A 19,801-nucleotide genomic window follows, 5' to 3' on the forward strand; every position below is an offset into this window, starting at 1 on the left:
AGCTCCCCCTTTGCGCCAGGGGGCGCTGTAAGTAAGAAGGGCTGTTTTAACGTCGTGGTGTGTTGCTCTCTCACTTTTTCTAGCCATCTCTACTTAGAGCAGGACCTGTTGTGACATGTTGTGAACTGACACCATACATTCATCATACGTGAAACAGACCTTTCCAACTAGAACGTGATGGCGTTGTTGTTCCTAAGAGTAGAGGTTACCACGTATTATTGGCAACGACGAGGTGAACTGGTATAGCCTGGCTCCGTCTGCCTACTTTCTTCCGCTCAATTTGAATTTCCCTTCAGTACTACGTCTGGGTTTGCGGTATATTCACGGGTTTTCTCCAGCCAAATTTTACAGGTCCAATCAACGAACAGAAAAGGGGGTGGCTGAGAACAATGACGTTAAGGTCGCGCCCTAGTTTGAGTTGTAGTCAAACGTTAGCGATTGGTTATGGCAGATCCAGAGTGGCTTTGGGCAGATCCAATAGTTTTAAACTCCAACAGACACCTGCCTTCAAGTGAGTTAACGTTTGTCAAAGGAGATAGCCCAGACTCTGTGCAAATGAAATGAAGTATGAGAGTCTGGTAGGACCAGGCTTGAACTGGCATGTGACATGGTGTGAATGACGGTGTATCGTTCTGTGTGTTGCTCTCGTCTCCTCCAGGTAACTACGAGATAGTGAGCCTGCTGCTCGCACACGGAGCAGACCCCCTGCTCAGAGTGCATCATGGGAACTCTCGGACCTCGCCGCTCAACGAGGACATGAACTGCTTCAGCCAGGCCGCCGCGCACGGACACAGGTACGCACACGCACACACACACTCACTCGCTCGCAGACTCGCTCGCTCGCTCACTCGCAGACTCGCTCACGCACTCACTCACACACACACACACACACACACACACACACACACACACACACACACACACACACACACACACACACACACACACACACACACACACACACACACACACATACACGTGCACGCACACACACACATACAGTTTCACATACACATACACACACACTCACACATACACAAACACACACACACACACACCCCTTAACATCTCCTAGAACAACATCATCCCCTCCTTGAGAAGGACGATGGATCATAGACTCACTGTATAAATAACAGTTGCCTACGAACCATCCCCATGCAAGGTTTGTCCCTTTTGAACCGGAGCAACAGGGATCTTCTTCCACCTTGACGCCGTGTTGACCGATCCCCCCCTCTCCTCCCCAACAGGAACGTCTTGAGGAGGTTGCATCTGCAGCCCCAGCAGAGGCGGGAGGACATCCTGTCCCTGGAGGAGATCCTGGCTGAGGGGGTGGAGGACCCAGGGGAGGCCCAGACCCGCAGGCGGTCCCCCGCCCGCGACACCTCCATGTCGGGCAGCCTGGGCCGACCCGATCCCGGGTCCTGGAAGGCCCGGACCAAAGCCCTCCAACAGGCCGCCTACTACAGCGCTGAACACGGCTACCTGGACGTGACCATTGAGCTCAGAGCCATGGGTACGTGGGCTGTGCTGCTCTGCCTTGTGTCGGTCTAACCCTAACTGCCCCCACGAGCGGACTGTCGCCCGCCAGGGTTGACCCCTCCGTCTACCTGGCTGTGAGGTCACCGAGGTCCGGACTTTGGAAATTGTTGTAGAGCTAAAAATACAATTACAAATTAAATACATACAAAATCAGCGGTTGAGGACTTCTCCGAGGGGAGGAAATGCTTGATTCAGTTGAATCAAGCACTGAAGCCTTGATTCAACTGGGGAGGGAGGGGAGAGAGGAGAGGAGAGGAGAGGGGAGAGGAGGGGAGGGGAGAGGAGGGGGGGGGGGAGAGGAGAGGAGAGGAGAGGAGAGAGGAGAGGGGCAAGGGGGGGGGGAGGGAGGGGAGAGAGGAGAGGAGAGGGGAGAGGAGGGGAAAGGGATGAGGAGAAGAGAGGAGGGTGAGTTATAAAAGATGCACATGATGAAGAGTAGAGGAGGTAGAGGAGAGGAGCAAGAGGAGGTCAGTATCAGGGTTAGAGAGAGAGGATCAGGAGGAATTCAATAAAACATGTTCATGTTTCATTCCCTGGCTACGGCCCTTAATGGTTTCAAGTCGCTTTTAATTAAATTTACTTCCCTCAATGCAAATTGTAATTATTGCGTTTACCCAAGCATCCGACCTACCCGTCAGAACTCAGAGTGTAGCGGCCTCCCTCTGACCGGCCCTCCTCTCCTCTGTCCCTCCGTCCTTCTGTCCTGCAGGGGTTCCATGGCGGCTCCACGTCTGGCTGGCGTCGCTGCAGCGTGCCCACCAGCTGTCCAGGGACGAGGTGACCCTCTCGCTGCTCACCGAGTTCCCGACCGTCAGTGTGGACGACTACAGCCAGGAGCTGCTCTCTACCGGTCTGCCGCTCATGTTCAGCCTGCTGGTCACCAGCAAGGTACAGCCGGGCCCCCACTACCACCGTGTGCTGCTAGTACATATACATATACTTTATACATACACAGATGGCAGTAACTCTGCCGTCGAGCTAGCAACCTTCCGGTTACAAGTCAACCAGCGGGTTGACCTGAGTTAACCGGAGGGTTGCTAGTTTGATCCCCGGCTCCTCCTAGCGGAGTGTTGAGGTGTCCCTGAGTGAGACGCCTTACCCTGACTGCTTCCGACGAGCTGGCTGTCGCCTTGCATGGCTGACTCCGCCGTCGGTGTGCGAATAACATTTTCTGTAAGTCGCTTTGGATAAAGGCGTCTGCTAATTGCCCTAAAATGTAAAAATGTAAACATGGTGCCCTATTCTGCTGTGATGTCTTCGTTCTGGTTGACGCTCTTCATGTTTCACAATGGAAAGGTCACCCCAAATGAAACACTCCTAACCTTACTCGTGCAACAGGATCTAGCTTGTAAGTTGTGCACCACCTACTACTGCGCTAAGACGTCTTTCCTCTGTTGTAGGACTACATCATCATCAAGAAGCTGGCCTCTGTTTTCTCCCACTGCTATGGCTGTGCTGCCGTTCCTCCCATTCCCTTCATGGACATCACTCTGTCCACACAGCTCGGTAAAACAACGGAAAGATCTTCTTCTTTCACATTGTGGGGGCAATGAATATTAAGATGGCACTTAATGTACGCATTTATTGTGTGTTGAACGTCCTGGCACTTAAAAATAGAAATTAGCATTGTGTAGCATCTTATCCGAGCTGTCCTTACAACCTAACAATTATAAAGAGAAGGAGAGAGCTCTATAATTGTTAGGTTATAAAGACGGTATGTAATAAATACCGTCTTGCTGACCGAATCTTTTGTCTTTCCCCGTCAAGACGTCCACTTCCTTAACAACAAGGAGATGTCGGATGTGACCTTCATGGTTGAGGGGCGTCCCTTCTTCGCCCACAGAGTGCTCCTGATGTCTGCCTCAGAGAGGTACGTTCTCCGAGCCGATGTTCTGTTCAACAATGACGCCTGGTTCATGTACTCTAGGATCTATAGACTGCAACAACCAGCCTTTGCAAAACCGGTGCACTAGAGGTAACCAAATCCCATTTATCTGGGGACCTGTACCTCCTCGTGGCATCTTCTCATTGGTCGGTTTCCTCACAGGTTTCGTTGCCTGCTCAGTAATTCCCCGGACGGCGAGATCATCCACATCGATCACATGACCTACGCTGTATTCCAGGTGAGTTGAAAGCCTTTGAACCAAAGTCAAAGGAACTGCCGCAGCAGACACAAAGCCTGGGCTTGTCTCGTCCCTGGGCTAGGAAGCTATGGATAAGGGCTCCTATGATAAGGGCTCTCATTACGATTTCATATAAGATCGGCATGTGGCTCAGGAGGTGGAGCGGGTGGGCTGGTAACCAGAAGGTTGCTATTTCGATCCCCGGCTCCACCTAGCTGGGTGTCGAGGTGTCCCCGAGCAAGACACCTCACCCTAACTGCTCCTGCCGAGCTGGAGAATGGAGAATGTGTGCATGAATGGGTGAATGTTAGGCAATATTGTAAAGCAGTTTGAGTGGCCACTGGTTAGAAAATGCAGCAGTCCAGATCATCTGTCTTACTGTTCTACTTTGTACTCTCCAGATGATGATGAAGTCTCTGTACTGCGGGGGGACGGAGGGCGTTAGCCTGTCATACCAAGACGCTATGAAGGTAATGATCTGGGCCTGGCCTCTTTGGAAGTATTTCTCCCAATAGTGTGACTCAACTGATCGATAATGTGAATATTTTCTGTTTGTATTTCAGCTACTCCCTGTTGCCAACTTCTTTCAAATGAAAGGGTTGAAGAGATGCTGTGAAATCCAAGTGTCCCGAAGCATGACCCTGGTCAACAGCGTCAAGATCTATCAGACTGCCAAGGTCAGTGAACAGTGACTCCACCTTAAATATCATTCCAGAGCTGTAGTCAAGACCACCTTTGTAGACTCCAAGACAACCCAAGCGAGGGCTTGTTGAATCCGAGTCAAGACCAAGTCCAAAGAAAACCATGTCAAAAGAGCTTCAGGTCCAAGTCAAGTCTCAATTAGGGAGACTGAGACTGGCAGAAAAAAATGAATCCTCTTCGAGACCACTTACTTACCTGTTCATAATTGTTGTGTGATGCAAGGGACACAGTATATCATTTATTCTAAGATGATCATTTTGTATTTGTATGGATCAAATGAGGCCATATTATCATCATATATCTATCCTATTATAGCCATTTCACTTGATATCATACTCCATATCATACTCAAATCTGAGACCGGATTCGAGTACTACAGCCCTGCAATATCCACCGCAACAACACAGATTGAAGTTGTGTCTATTAAGGCTCTTAATCTATACCTACGGGCTAATGCTAGTGTTGGAGCTAACCCTACATTGTTCTTGTTGTGTTCTGCAGCAGCACGAGGCCTTGCAGCTCCAGAGGTTCAGCGAGGGCTTCTTCCTGCAGAACCTGGAGCCTCTCCTGGAGAGGGAGGACTTCCACCGCCTCCTGCTGGGAGGGGCCGGTCAGGACGCCTTCTCCCCAGGGATGGAGCACGTTCACCAGCACCCCCCGCCCCACGGGGGCCTCAGCCAGGACCAGATGTTCCTCATGAAGGACCTGGAGGCCACCCTGGTGGACAGACTCCACACCCGGTGCCCCGCTTGTTTGGAATGAGAGACGGAGGGCAGCACCCAATGGGCGATTGCTTAGGGATACTAGATCGACTATACAATAGATGAGTTCATCACGTCATTAGCCTGATAGCATAATTGCCAAAGTCGTATTTTTTGCCAAATAGTGATATCTAACCCTAACTCTGCTCTCCTAATGCTGCTGATTCACTGTGCCTCATTGGCTGTATCCTGAGCCAATCAGGGTGCTTTTTACATTCCATAATCACTATCTAGCGAATTTAACTAATTAACTTTGGCATTTTTTACGCTGAATACACGATGAACCCTCAAATATGACTTAGGCAATTATGCTATGAGGCTGACCATGTTGAATAGACATGGTTTCAAGCAGTCTTTGATGAGTGTACTGTACGTGGTGCGTGTAGATAGCTGTATAAAATGTGTACATAATGTATTTAAATAAACGATGACTGAATGAGATTATTGCGTCCAAACTGGTCCTCAGAGAACATCACAAACACTACGGTGCTTGCGTAATTTTTACGCGAGATACGCGCGTAAAATGTTGCTTGACCATTTTGTGTCAAAAATGGTCACATACGCGCAATACGCGCCATACGCGCATACGTCACTCGCCTAGATGAGTCCATGTCCATGCAAGTGAACGGAGCGTTCCCTCTTCCTCATAACTATCAAACCAAACATCCTTCACATTCACCGAGCGAACATTACGAAAGTAAAATGCACATTTCTCGCTAAAAATGTTTCCATAAACGCATTTAATGGCGTAACTATGTTACTATTTCCACCCAGAATAAAGAAAGTTGTCGGCCGTGGCTGCGCTGGAGTCCGAGGTAGGAAACCCCAACGCCGCCGTGTTTGGGTGATAGAGTTTAGATCGGGTTAGATTAAATAATCTCGGATATAAATAACAATAATCGGGTTAAATAACTTCACATGGTGTGTCTGGTGTGTTTCCCAGCAGAGAAATAGTCCGCCAAGACGTTGAGGTTGCTTAGTAACCAGAGACTCTGTCCATGCAAGTGAACGGAGCGTTCCCTCTTTGTCATAACTATCAAACCAAACATCCTTCACATTCACCGAGTGAACATTATGAAAGTAAAATGCACATTTCTCGCTAGAAATGTTTCCATAAAAGCATTTAATGGCGTAACTATGTTACTATTTCCACACAGAATAAAGAAAGATGTCGGCCGTATGCTTCTGTCCAAGCTCACTACTCTCTGCCAGTGACGTCGGGTCAAGCTCAACGCTGATTGGGCAATGCGTGTCTCGTCAGACGCGTATCTCGCGTACTTCGCGTAAAAAGTTCAATTTTTTGAACCCCTGAAATGTACGCGATATACGCGCGTATAGCGCGTATTGCGCGTAAATATGCGCGCCACATACGCGCTATAGGCGCGTAAAATGTTGCTTAATACGCGTAATATTTGTAATACGCACGTAAACCAATGGTTCCCTATGGAAAAAATGGCAATTTCATACGCGAAGTACGCGAGATACGCGTCTGGTGTGGCCGCACCTTAATGGTCGACGGTGGAAAGTCGGAATGTTAAAAGCGTCATCTCCGACCTACGTCCGAAAAACATGGATGCATGGACGCTTAACTATAAGATTGCAAATGTATCATTATAATTATAGATTATAAACGATTTAATTCAGAAAAAAAAAAAATTGGCGACAGTAAGTGAACAGACTATACATTGCGGTCATCGTAAGAGAACCCTTCAATAAGATCGGGAAGGTAAAAATGGAATCTGAATTCTTTTTTTTGCACTGAAGTGGTTCACGGTGACATCACAAGGTATTGATCCAGTAGTTCACCTCCTCCCTGCTGTTCCTCTCCGGGGTCGCAAATCCTTTTATCACAGGATGGTAGGGGCAAGTACCGCCTTTTTCGCCTCTGATTGGTTAGAAGGGCTCTCCTTTAGATCGAGATTTGATTAGTCCTAATTTTTTGGGGGAGTTTAGGGTTAGAGTTAGGGTTAACCTAACCCTTACCCTAACCAATCGGAGGAGAGCCATTCTAACCAATCAGAGGCGAAAAAGGCGGTACTTGCCCCTACCATCCTACGAAGAAAAGATTCACTCCCGGGTTCGAGTCAATTTTGTCCCGTACTCTTGATTTAGAAGAGATTAATACATCCAACGAAAAGAAAAGCCAACAAGGATAGGTATTGCTTTTATTTTTCTCTCGCGTATACCAATGCCAGTCGGGGCGGCGGAGGGATACGTGTACATTGTGATCCGCCCCGGTGCGCCGGATCCCTCTACGAGAGACTGAACAGGGTGGATGCAGCTCTGTGGGCTCACAGCTCACCCAACAGGAGATCATCTTAAGGGGAGAGGGAGGGAGAGAGGGGGAGAGGAGGCTACGTACAAGGGGGAGAATAAAAAAACTAAACCTGAAGAAAGAAAATGAATCGACCACAGATGCGTGTCAAAATACAAAAAATTAAGAATATTTGAACGGAAATCCTAAGAAAGAACGAAACTAGGAGTGGGTTGGGTCGGACAGGAGATTAATTGTAACGACAACATGCAAAGAAAAGACAAATGCTGAACATGCAAACAACCGTACGAGGTCAAAGCTAAGATTAGGTATCCTCCGTGGGGTTTTCGTGTTTTTGTTTTTTGTCTTTTTGTTGTCCTTTTCTTTTGAATAAGCTTGTGGGTGAACTGGTATTTACAGGATGAGAGGCCGGGCGTCTGAAGTCTTCGCACACACAAAGAGGAGCTGACGAGATCCAACGAAAGGTTTCCTCTCAAAGAGGCTAGTCTACATTCTTAAATTACGTTAAATCATTTTTTTTTCTTCAAACATATGTTACAAAGCTTTCTGCTCAAAACGCCAGAGAAGCGCTGACCGTCCACAAACATTTTTTATCAAGAATCGTAAATGGTCAATAAATTAAAACGTGACAAAAACAAACAAAAAACAATCCTTTAAATAATTTGACTCATCGAGAAACAATTTCCTACATCCTTCATATAAATAACAGACAATAAATTAATAACCAAAAGAAAGACAAAAGTACAAAAATATACATTGCAGATATCGTCTGAATCCTGCAGATACTTCAAAAGCAACATCGAAAAAAATTAAATAAATTCAAAGACACCAAAACAATCAACGTGGTGCGACAGAACTTTGATTCACTGGTTCAAAGTGCAAAGGAAAGTGAGACATTTCATCGATAACAGACTCGTCTGGAGAATATATTTAGAAAAGAATAATAAGAAGAAACTCTCGGCAACACAACTGGGCTAAATGTAATGTCAACAACTACTTTTTATACATACAGAACATCATTTAGCCTGTACAACACAATATAATCATTCAACTATGTATCCCACCCTACCCCACTATCCCATAACCTCTCCGTAAGTATTTCATCAGCGGGCAAATCGTGTCATTTACACCAATGACCAATCGCCTTGAGGAGGAGGGCTTCTTGTCCACAAAGAAAAAGAGAACTACATTAAAAATAAACTACAATCGAACATGGCTCAGTCTGGGCCCATGGCCACGCCCCCTGCCTATGGCCACGCCCCCTGCCTGCCGCTTCCTGGTCGCAGCGCGTGCACGTCAATACATCCCGCAAACAAGTCCTGTGAGTGTGCGTGCGGTGGGCGTGTGTGTGTTTATATGTGTGTGTTTTTTTTTGTATATCCATGTTCGAAAGAGAAAGAAGAGAGAGAGATTGTGGATGGGGGAATGTCAGGGGCTTGGGGGGGTACGTTGGTGTGTGTGAGTCGGACAAACATCATTGTCTTAAGGCTTTAATTCATATCTTTTGTATCCTGTTGCTCGTACTTCGGACAGCGAGGCCTCTTGTCTTCAGCCTGGTTGGAGCAGAGATGGCGTGGACGGGGGGAGGGAAGAAAAGTATGGCGTGTGTGTGTGTTACTGTGCGTGTGTGCGCATTGGTAGTCCTCTGTTTGTGAGGCGGGTTGGCGATGGGGTGTGAGGTCTGGACTAGGAAGGAGAGAGAGAGAGAGAGAGAGAGAGAGAGAGAGAGAGAGAGAGAGAGAGGAGCTCTCTCTTCTTTTCTTCTGTCTGTGGCTCGCTGGGCGCCGCGGCGACGGGCCTGCGACTGGCCGTTAATAGTTTTTATGGATGATGCCTGGTGGTAGAGACAAGTCAAGCCTTCACTTTAAGATGCACAGTGCAATCCCCCCTCCTGCCCCCCAGGGGGCAGTACAGAGAGAGAGACACACACAACCACCCAAACACACACAAAAGCACACACAAACAAGGTCGGAAGGGCATAGCTACATCTGCTACTTATTGTAAAATACTGATTGGAACCTCTAAAGTGAAATAGCCATTCCCGCTTTACAGTACAAAAAATGTATAGGCAATAGTTGAAAAGTAGATTATTATGCTAATATTATCGTCATCCTTTTGTTGTTTTTTTTGTACGTATTTAAGAGCAACACTTCTAACTAAAGGGCAACGTTTGCAGCTTTCCTGGTGTCATTTTCTTCTTGCGTTTAGGACACCTCTTATACCCTGACCCTGGCGGTGGCCTAGTCATGCACTGCCACAGCCCCTAGGGTTGTTCCTGTGTCCTGCAGTTGGCCGCCATCTTTGTTTTGTCTTTGCCCGGGGGGCTTTTAGAGTCATTGTGGGGGGGGCGGGGGCGGGCCGGGCCTGCTGCCGGGGGCATGCTTGGAGGGGGTACTGGGCGCAGCGGGGGGGGCCGGGGGGTTGGGGGGCTTGGGCGTTCTTCTCGTCTGAAAATAGCTGTTTAATTACGTCAAAGAAGTTACTCAACGGGCTGCCTACACAGACGGAGGGAAGAGAAAGGAAAAGATAGAGAGAGATAGGGAGGCAGAGAGAGAGAGAGAGGGGGAGAGAGAGAGAGAGAGAGAGAGAGAGAGAGAACAAACAACAAAATGAGCAATGGGGTTAACATGATGGGAAGAGGTGATGGGGGGGGGGTGAGGAGAGGACTGGGCAGGGGAAAGGGAGACTCACAAGCCAGGAAGAGGGGGGAGAAGGGGTGATAAGGTTTAAGGGAGGAGGTATCGTCTAAAGGGGCCGTTTAATGCATCCTAGGGTTTAGCGATGCGCTAGTTCAGTGATGAAGTATCGGAGAAATGTTTGATGGCTTTTGGAGTCTCCTTTTCACCTGCGTTTAAATGGAAAGCCAGCCGGAACCCTGGAAGACACAATGCTCACTGTCACGGACACACGGCCACGGCAAGACGAGACAAGAAACGACAATATTCAGGGGCTCTGCGTTGAGAAACGTGCGTGTGTCCGCGTCGTGAAAGGAAAAAGGAGAGTCCTCCTTTCGCTGGGTCAGCACAATAAGTCAGATGCCACCGCCCCAGCGATATCATGGTAATCGGACATGCAGTGTTTAAAAGCATCCATATTAGTGCTTACTGCGTATTAACCGATATTTATTAACCGTGACCTTCGACCTCATCCTCATCGCGCCTTCCAGAGCTCTGGTTGCCTCTCCATAGCAACAACAGCACAACAACAGTGAGCCCATCCATTAACACTATGGTTCTGTGGACAGAGCTTCCAAACAGTGAGTGGATTAGAAGCATGCACCAATACAGGACAACAGTGTGCACACATGAATACACAATCAAGTTCTCATCCGGACGTCCAATGGAATTCGTTCCACATTGTTTTTCCCCTTCCTTCACACATTTTTTTTTAAGTTTGTTCACTTCAAAAACAACGCGCTATCATCTCTCTCTTTCATGTCTCACTTACCGTAAAAGATTAATCTCTCAGGTATGATATTAAGATGAATATAATCCTATATACTGTATGGCTGTCAAGCTACATTCCTAAGTAGGACGATTAAAGTATGGAACTAGTGTCCTCTATAAAACAACCAATTCTGCGCACACACACACACGCGCACACACACACACACGCACACACACACACACACACACACACCTGTGGGGCAGTGTTAAGGGAGTGGTGAGTGAGGGGCAAAAGGGCCTCCAGGCGTTGGCCAGTGAGACACACCGGGGGTTAAGTGATTGTAGGGGGGCCGGAGGGGGGGGGGGGTCAACGTGCTCCCAGTGCCTCTGGGTCTTACCACGCTTGGAGGGTTTACTGGCAGAACGCTGGGGGCCATCTGGGAGTAGAGCACAGTGTCAGAACACACACGGCCTTTCTTATGGCCAGAGGCAACGGTGATCTGTTCAATACGCTCATCCCTTCAGAGTCGTCCTCCGCCGCCTTCCTCTCCTCTGCTCGCCCACAGAGTACTGCTGTGTGTGTGTGTGTGTGTGTGTGTGTGTGTGTGTCCCTCCCTATCTGTCCTCTCAGGGTGAGATTGTAAAGACTGTCAGGCTTTCCTCTCACAGATGCGCACGCACACATGCACGCACACACACACACACACACAAACACACACACACACATGAGGGGTATTGGCCATTTTGCTAGACACAGGAGTGTCTTTAGCGAGTGTTTCATGCATGTTCCCGGGGTCTGGTTCACAAGTGCAAAAAAAAGTCCAAGAAAGATTACAAAAAACACACGCTGGTTCTCATCATTAGTGGCACCGCTGCAAGACAGAACATGCCTTGACTGCAGCACATTCATCCTGAAAGCGGTGAACCCATAGCTCCCAGTCAGGGGGGAGACTGGGGGAGAATGGACCCAGAGCCACACTGGAAACATACCAGTCTGGAGTTGTCGGAATATAGGTAAGAAAGTACTCTAAACATTGCTCCTCCTACTCGTTTATCGGACAGTCCGAGATATACTGCTGCTCGCTTTGGTTAGCGTTCTGTATCGCCACGGTTACAGTCTGCGTACGGGCCGAGCAGAGGGGAGACGGAGAGAGAGGGCACAAGGCATCGATCTGCCAGGGGGGGTATGTGTGCATGCGTGGCTCTGGATGGGCATTCCCTTCAGCGGCATGCTGCTTTATTCAGTCAGGTCCAGGTTCTGCTTCTGGACTCAGACGGGGTGACAGGAAGCAGGGAGGCAGGGAGAGGGGAGGGAGAGGGGGGGGAGGGAGAGACGGAGATAAAGGGAGGGGGGGAGGGAGCCACAGAGTGAGATAAAGTGAGGGAGAGGGAGGAAGGGAGGGAGGGAGGGAGAGACAGAGATAAAGGGAGGGAGCGAGCCACAGAGTGAGATAAAGTGAGGGAGGGAGAGGGAGTGAAACAGATAGAGATAAAGTGAGGGAGAGGGTGAGAGGGAGAGAGCGAGCCACAGAGTTAAAGCGAGAGGCGGAGGGTGGAGGGAGAGAGGGTGAGAGCGAGAGAGCGAGCCACAGAGTGAGTTGAAGCGAGAGGTGGGGGGTGGAGCGATAGAGGGTGGTGGGGATGTGGGTTATTAGCACATCGACACAGTGCGGGTGAGTGACACCGTGCCTGATAACAGTTCCCATCTGTGGCGGTGACAAGCCAGGCCGGTGCTGCTGATTCATGGCCGCAACGGAGGCGCTATTAATGCTAACACAACATGGAGATCATGACTAGAAGTGTGAAAGCACCCGGTTTAACCGGTAAGTGTGACATTCCATGCTGTCCTGAAGTATGTGTGCAGAGAGGTTTGTGTCAGTGGTTGTGAGTGGGAGAGATTGGATTATAGCGGTATGAGTCTTTAGGCTGTAGTACTTGTATTTAACCACCAGAGGGGACCGTTATCAAGGAAACAACCAGAGATACAAGAATAGGGACCACACTACCAAACACAACTAACAAAGGAGAGGAAGAACACAAAGTCTTTGGTGTTTTCTTATTGGTCCAACTATCCATAGGCAGCCCAGAATATCCACATATGGTCAAAGGGGGATTTGAAGATAACTACGATTGTTTTTTCCTTCAAAGCCATTGACAGTGAAGTTAATTGACACAAGTGTAGCCTGCAAACGCCAATATATATAGATATCTATCTATATATACATATATATATTTTTCATCTTTCTTCTTTCAACAGACTCAATGCTATAGGCATCAAATAATACAGTAAACTACAGCTACACATAACGAGGGACAGTGCAGTTATATTACCTTTGTATGTGACTTTGATATGCAATAATATTATGCCTGTATTTCTGTTCAACTTCTGAATCAATGTGTGTGTGTCTACACATTGCATACAAATGTGTGCGTGTGTGCGTGTGTGTGTGTGTGTGTGTGTGTGTGTGTGTGTGGGTGTGTATGTTGTGTGTTTACATATCAGTGTATATAAATGTGTTTGTATGCCTGGTTGTGTGCAGTGTGTACATAAGTGTATATATATATATATATGTATGTGTGTATATATGTATGCATATGTATGCCCACCACCTCAGAAGTGATCAGATACTAAGAACCCAGATCTCCTCCCAATAACCCATGAGAGCGCGCTGGTAAAAGTGCCGCGGTCTGCATATTCTTCTCTATGCGCGGTGCATTGGCCCGTGGGCAAGGCATGCATGTGGAGCCTTAAGCATGTGGTCTGCCGCTGGGGGGTGGTGGGGGGTGGGTGGTGGGGGGGGGTCGTGACAGCGCTGTGAGGGAGTGCCAGGATGCCATAGAGAGGAGGAGGCAGGGCGTGGGGGGTTGTGGTGGGGGGGGGGAGCTGTGGGTGTTAGCCTACTTACCAGAGATCTGGGGCTGGCCGGTCGGCTGGTCCATGGAGCTCAGCAGCTGGGCCTGGATGGTCTCGACCACGCGCTTAAAACGCCGGCTGGGGCCTGGAGGGGGGGCGAGGACGTGGGGCGGTGGGGCGGGGGGGGGGGGGGAGAAAGAGGACGCATTAGTGTTCGTCTGGGGGCCGAGATGGTTCTCTCTTTGGGGTGAGACGGACACATTGGTGATACAAATAAAAAGTCAATTTGCTGTGAAGAAATACAGTGATTGGGGGGGCATGTCAATCAATGGAAAGTGAGGGGGGGGGACACGTTGTTAACGCAGGGCCGGTCGAGATCCCGCTTTGTTATTTTATGCGACACAATCACAGCTTTTTGCAATGTTGTCAGATGTATGCAACAAACCCATCCTTTCACAGAACATGACGTGTTTGCCTCCCTGAAAACTGCCACAATTAATGAAACAAAGGCTGCTTTTCAAACGGAAAGTGTCCTTCATTCGCTTTACTTAAACCAAAACTGAGGCGCACAAGTATTACACAAAGGACGGACGTGGTATCGTTGAGAGACGACCTGAAACAGAAACACATTTTCAGTTGCTCCGTGTTTCATTTACATTAAAAGCGCTTTAATCCAAAACGACTAACAATGGTTTATACACACATTGACACAGCGACGGCGGAGTCGACCACGCAAGGCAACAGCCAGCTCGTCAGGAGCATTTAGGGTGAGGCGTCTTGCTCAGGGACAACTCGACACTCGAACTAGCAGCGATCGAACAAGCAACCTTCCGGTTACCAGCCAACCCGCTCTACCTCCTGAGCTGAATTGACCCATAGACGCGTCAGGCTCCAGCTGTGTGCCTGGCATGCTGCGGAGTACTAGCCTGGCTGTAGCCAGAACAAGCTCCATCGTAGATTGAGCTTGGTCTGGGGAGGCTGCTGTCATTTTCTTCAGCACAAGAGGCGTGATCATCGGGCCTAGTTCGAACGACTCTGTTCGCAATTGGCTGCTTGCCTTCGCTTCCCTGTCGTCATTGTGTTAAACCAGCCAATAGCGCGCCAGGGGAAAAGCCAGCTGTTTGATTGGCCCCCGCAAAAACGGATCGGAGGCAGAAAGAAATGTATGGCTATTCTCCAGACCCTTCTGCAGGGCGAACTCAAATCGCCGGCAGAAGGGGCTGGGGGTACCCAGTCTAGCGGTGTACCTGACAGTAGGGTGAAGGTGACGGAGTAGATGCCGTTCTCCTTGGTGGCGCCGGTGTTCTCTGTGTAGGTGATGTCCACCTGGAACTTGACGGGCTTCTGGAAGACCGTGGGGCCCGCCGTGGACTTGTACTCGGCCCGGAAACTGGTCTGGGAGATCACGCTGTGACTCAGACTGGGGATCTGGAGTGGAGGAGGACGGGCAGGGGGAGGGTTAGGATGGATGGAGAAACAGAGTCAGAGTCAGAGAGAGAGAGAGTCAAGGACAGGGTCAGGGTGAGGGAGTGGAGGAGAGGAAGAGGAAGAGGAAGAGAAAAGGTGATGAGAGACAGAGGAGAGGAAGAGGAGAGGAGAGGAAGAGGAAGAGAAAAAGAGATGAGAGACAGAGGAGAGGAAGAGGAAAGGAAGGGGAAGAGGAAATTAGATGAGAGGAGAGGAAGAGGATAGGAGAGGAAGAGGAAGAGGTAAGGAGATGAGAGGAAGAGGAGAGGAGAGGAGGGGAGAAGAGAGGACAGGCAGGCAGAGGAAAAGGAAAATGAAGTAGAGAAGCGAAGATAATGTGTTATGAGTGCACGTTTAGAACAGTGTCGGTTTGAGAAAACACAGATATTTTTACTTTGAGGACTAAATATAGATACAGCAGAACAACACAAAAGCGAGACAAAGTGAGGGACCGAATTAGAAAGCTAAGAACAGACCAACGCACAGAGCTAGAGCCCTAGACTACCACCGACCCCTCCCCATCTCCCCGCCTCCCCTGATCACCACGGCGACCAGCCGAGACGAGACGAGAGGAGACGCGTGGCCCGGGTTCTGTTACACCATGCTACATCCTGCTGACTGAGCACGGGCCTCAGGGCGTCAGGTGGCATCGCACACCCAGTGGTACCCAACAGGCCGCCCGCCGCCCGCTGTCGTCTCCGTGACAACCGCCTCCGTGCCACACCTCGAGATTAGCACCATACGGTCGTCAGGCACAGGAAGATGCAACATGGTCTCACAGGAATCCGTGAAATGACTACGGACGGACGCTTAACTCGAAATCCGTGGCCACATCACGGAAACACGCCGATATCCGTGTGTGAGCCAAGGATAAACAGTGTCATTTACTTGCATTGGAGCAAATTCCGTGGCCACATCACGGACAATTGAAGTGATTCCGTCAGACCACCACGGATTTTGAGTTAAGCCCCCGCTGTGGTCAAATGTGGCACACACACAGATTTAAACGGGAGCACAAACACAGATTGAAACGGGAATCTGTGTGTGTGCCACGGAATATCATTGTCATTTACTTGCATTGGAGCAACTTCCGTGGTAACAACAAGGACAATTTAAGTGTTTCGGTGAGACCACCCCGGGTTTTGAGTTAAGCCCCCGTGGTCGACTCGCTCGTTGAAACGGGGATCCGTGTGTGAGCCACGGAACATCAGCGTCATTAACTTGCAGTGGAGCGAATTCCGTGGCCACATCACGGAAATCGGCGTGTTTCCGTGATGTGTCCACGGATTTCGAGTTATTCGTCCGGAGTCATTTCACGGATTCCTGTGAGACCAGGTTGGGAAGATGCCCTCCGGTCGCAGAACGCGACTCGAGGCTTTGAGATAACAGCTCAGGGTATTTGGTCACATGTTACACCCTGTAGGGACAATAGCGACCGAGGCTCCACAGCACGGGCGGCAACGCTTCAACCCGACCCGCAAACAGCACTCCGCAATCCCCCCCCCCCCCCTCCCCCCCTTCGCCCGGCCCCGCGGGTGGTCCTACGTGAGACGAGATCGGCCCGGCCGCCGGAGAGCGGACGTTAAAGGGTTGCCGGTGCGGCGAGCGGCGAGCGGCGGTGGATTAGCAGCGCTGTGATTGGCTCAGCCTTACGGAGAGGAAGGCGTGCACGATGTCCGCCTTGATGGAGCTGAGGGGCTTGTCCCGGATCACGATGAAGATCTGCTCCTCCTTCTCCAGGTTGATGAAGTTCCCGAACCACGACTTTTTCGCCAGCCTGCGGGGCGAGAGAGGGAGAGAGGGAGAGAGAGAGGAAGAGAGGGGGGGAGGGAGGAAGAGAGGGGGGGAGGGAGGAAGAGAGGGGGGGAGGGGGAGAGGAAGAGAGGGGGGGAGGGGGAGGAAGAGAGGGAGAGGGAGAGAGAGAGGAAGAGAGGGGGGGTAGGGGGAGAGGAAGAGAGGGGGAGAGGGAGAGGGGGGGAGAGAGGAAGAGAGAGGGGGGAGGGAGAGAGAGGGAGAAAGAGGAAGAGGGAGGGAGAGAGAGAGGAAGAGAGGGGGAGAGAGAGAGAGAGAGGAAGAGAGGGGGAGAGAGAGAGAGAGAGAGAGAGGGAGAGAGAGGGAGAGGGAGAGGGAGAGAGAGAGAGAGAGAGAGAGAGAGAGAGAGAGAGAGAGGCAGTATTGGTGATACGGTCTCATAGTGAGGCTCTGCGATGTGACGACCGAAGCCTTTCTGACGTGGTTAGCATACACACCGCGTGGAAAGCAAACGGCGCTCACAGCCTCTGAATAATGAATGAAACAACTCCGAAATCTGACGGTGTCAACAGCAGAGATGTGATTAAAAAGTAACTTTTTGTCTGTCTACAGAAAACTCTCCTGAATCGGGAATGAGGCCCCGATTCGACCGCTTGGTATTCACCGGTCTTTCTTTAACACAACACACGGGTGATGTTTCGCTGGGTTTCGTATCGCCCGGCTACTGGGACACGTTAAGGGTAATCTGGGTAAAGTCAGGCTATAAACACACACTCAGCAACATTCCCGTATTAAACCATTAGTGATGACCTCATCATGGCTGTGCTGATAACAGTTTTGGGAGATATTTTCCGTGGTGCTAGTGCTGCTGACAAAGGCCTTTCTCTAAGCTGCTCCACACGGATAATGAGATACTGTGATTGGCCTCTTTTCTTCACTCACTCTGGAGAAGAGTCCGGGGTGAGACTGGACATGTCTTCCTGGGTGGGCACTGTGGATGCACAAGAGATAAATGGTAAATGGACTGCATTTATACAGAGCTTTTCTAACCAGTGGCTTCTCAAAGCGCTTTATAATATTTCCTAACATTCACCCGTTCGTGCACACATTCAGACACTGACGGCGGTGTCAGCCACGCAGGGCGACAGCCAGCTCGTCGGGAGCAGTCAGGGTGAGGTGTCTTGCTCAGGGACACCTCGACATTAAGCTAGGAGAAACTAGGGGATCTAACTAGCAACCTTCCAGTTACCAGCCGACCCGCTTTACCTCCTGAGCCACATGGCGCCCCATAGGTCAAAGGTTAGTATGGTCGAGGAGCCTCTTTCGTGGGTGACTGACGTTCTCAGCGGACCCGTTTGCACAATCTACAACACTCACACAATAGGCATCAAACTGACTAGCATTTCCATCATCACCGTGTTTTCACACCATTTAAGAAGCAAACAACCGACAAATTAAAAACGAAACGCACAAACGAGCCGATTTGTATCGGCGCATGAGCTCGTTAAGGTAGATCCGCGCGTGTCCGATCGCTAACCTATTAGAAAATCGACGGCGGAATGAGACAATTCTGCGAGTCTGTAATGAGAGCGCTATCTCCCGACGAGACATGGCCAGGGGCCACTGTGTGATACTGATAAGTGCGACGAGGGAAGGTGAAGCGAAGCTAAATCCAGCGATAAGCAGCGAGATCATTTGAACCCGGGGGGGGGGGGGGGGGGGGGGTTGTTAGGGGGGAAGGGGAGGGGAGGGAGCGAGTCCCACGCAAACGTCGACGCCTCAATCGACTCTCCCTGCCGCAGCAATTACCATACTGATCGGACGCCGGATAAGATTTGAAAAAGGTTAAAGAGGAAAAGAAGCCTACTAATAAAACAGTGAGTGGTGGGGCTCAGATAGCAGCCTCCGTCCGGGGGGGGGGGGGGGGGGGCGGCGGCTGCTATCTGAGACACCCCTGAGCCCTACCTTGCATTTTCCTCCGGTGGAAGCGCGGCGAGCCCAGGAAGCTGTTCTTGATGGAGTTGAGGCGCGTCCTCCAGGGCAGCCCGCCGATGGAGGGGCTGGGCGGGGGCGTGGGGCTGGGCGTGCCGGCGGGGCTGTCCTTGGGCGTGTGCACGGGGGTGCCCTTGGGGGTGGGGAGAGGGCTGCCTCGCGGCGAGGGGTGGGGGGTCACCTGCGCGACGGGGGGGAGACATTTGCCGTTGTGGTCAGGGTGGTGGTGGTGGTGGGGTCGGCGGGGCGGGGGCGGGTGGCGGCGGAGCGGGGACATGGGGGGCACGGGGGACAGCGGGATGGAGAGCTTGGGGGGCACGGTGAGGGGAGGGTGGCGCCTCGCCCGGGGGCTGCCCGGGACGCAGGGCGCCGGGGGCTGGCTCGGGGTGGAGGGCTCGGACTTGGGGGCGGCGGGGGCCCCGGCCGTGCTGGGCAGGGGGTTGGAGCGGGTGGTCTGCAGGGGCTTCTCCGACATTTTGGGCTTGGCCGGGAGCGTCTGGGTGCGGGGGTGCATGAGGGGGGAGCCCATCTTTGGCTGGTAGTGGGGTCCGCGAGGCCCCACCCCGTTAAGGCTGACCCCCGGCGAGTGGGTGGGGCTACAGTTGGGGGACTGGCAGAGGTCGGGGGACTGGGGGGGCACGAAGAACCGCCTGACGGGCTGCGAGGGGGGGGGGGGGGGGGGTCATGCACCGACGGGACGGCAGCCAGCAGCAGAGAGAAGCGCGTGTGTGCCGTGAGCGCCGTAGCAGCGGCCGTAGCGGAAACCGCAGCCCCCCCCCCGGAAAATAATAAGATTTTTCCACCCAAAAGAGAGACAAAGGAATCAAAAAAGGCAAAGTGGAGCAGATGAGTTGAGTGGTGCAGCGAGTGACACGCAGGCAGGGAGTGGTGTTGGTGGTGGTGGTGGTGGTGGTGGTGGTGGTGAGAGTGCAAGAAAGAAAAAAAGAAAC

At 51.0% G+C, this 19,801-nt stretch overlaps 2 protein-coding genes across 2 annotated transcripts in view; one reads left to right on the forward strand and one right to left on the reverse strand.

Moving 5' to 3' along the window:
* The window catches only part of LOC115559313 (ankyrin repeat and BTB/POZ domain-containing protein 2), a 17,915-nt gene extending 12,349 nt beyond the window's left edge, over positions 1 to 5,566 (forward strand). Inside the window, exons 9-17 of the mRNA XM_030378131.1 lie at positions 659 to 794; positions 1,248 to 1,513; positions 2,249 to 2,427; positions 2,940 to 3,045; positions 3,307 to 3,409; positions 3,587 to 3,662; positions 4,064 to 4,132; positions 4,226 to 4,339; positions 4,866 to 5,566. Coding sequence (XP_030233991.1) covers positions 659 to 794; positions 1,248 to 1,513; positions 2,249 to 2,427; positions 2,940 to 3,045; positions 3,307 to 3,409; positions 3,587 to 3,662; positions 4,064 to 4,132; positions 4,226 to 4,339; positions 4,866 to 5,126 — 1,310 coding nt within the window. The 3' untranslated portion in view covers positions 5,127 to 5,566. The remainder of the gene's footprint in view (positions 1 to 658; positions 795 to 1,247; positions 1,514 to 2,248; positions 2,428 to 2,939; positions 3,046 to 3,306; positions 3,410 to 3,586; positions 3,663 to 4,063; positions 4,133 to 4,225; positions 4,340 to 4,865) is intronic.
* A 1,710-nt stretch (positions 5,567 to 7,276) lies between these two features.
* The window catches only part of LOC115559107 (serine/threonine-protein kinase BRSK2-like), an 80,625-nt gene continuing 68,100 nt past the window's right edge, over positions 7,277 to 19,801 (reverse strand). Inside the window, 6 exon segments of the mRNA XM_030377782.1 lie at positions 7,277 to 9,234; positions 13,693 to 13,785; positions 14,888 to 15,068; positions 16,761 to 16,884; positions 17,802 to 17,850; positions 18,825 to 19,509. Of these exon segments, the coding sequence (XP_030233642.1) occupies positions 9,212 to 9,234; positions 13,693 to 13,785; positions 14,888 to 15,068; positions 16,761 to 16,884; positions 17,802 to 17,850; positions 18,825 to 19,509 (1,155 nt within the window). The 3' untranslated portion in view covers positions 7,277 to 9,211.

This window comes from Gadus morhua, chromosome 14, assembly GCF_902167405.1.
Source record: "Gadus morhua chromosome 14, gadMor3.0, whole genome shotgun sequence".
Lineage (NCBI taxonomy): Eukaryota > Metazoa > Chordata > Actinopteri > Gadiformes > Gadidae > Gadus > Gadus morhua.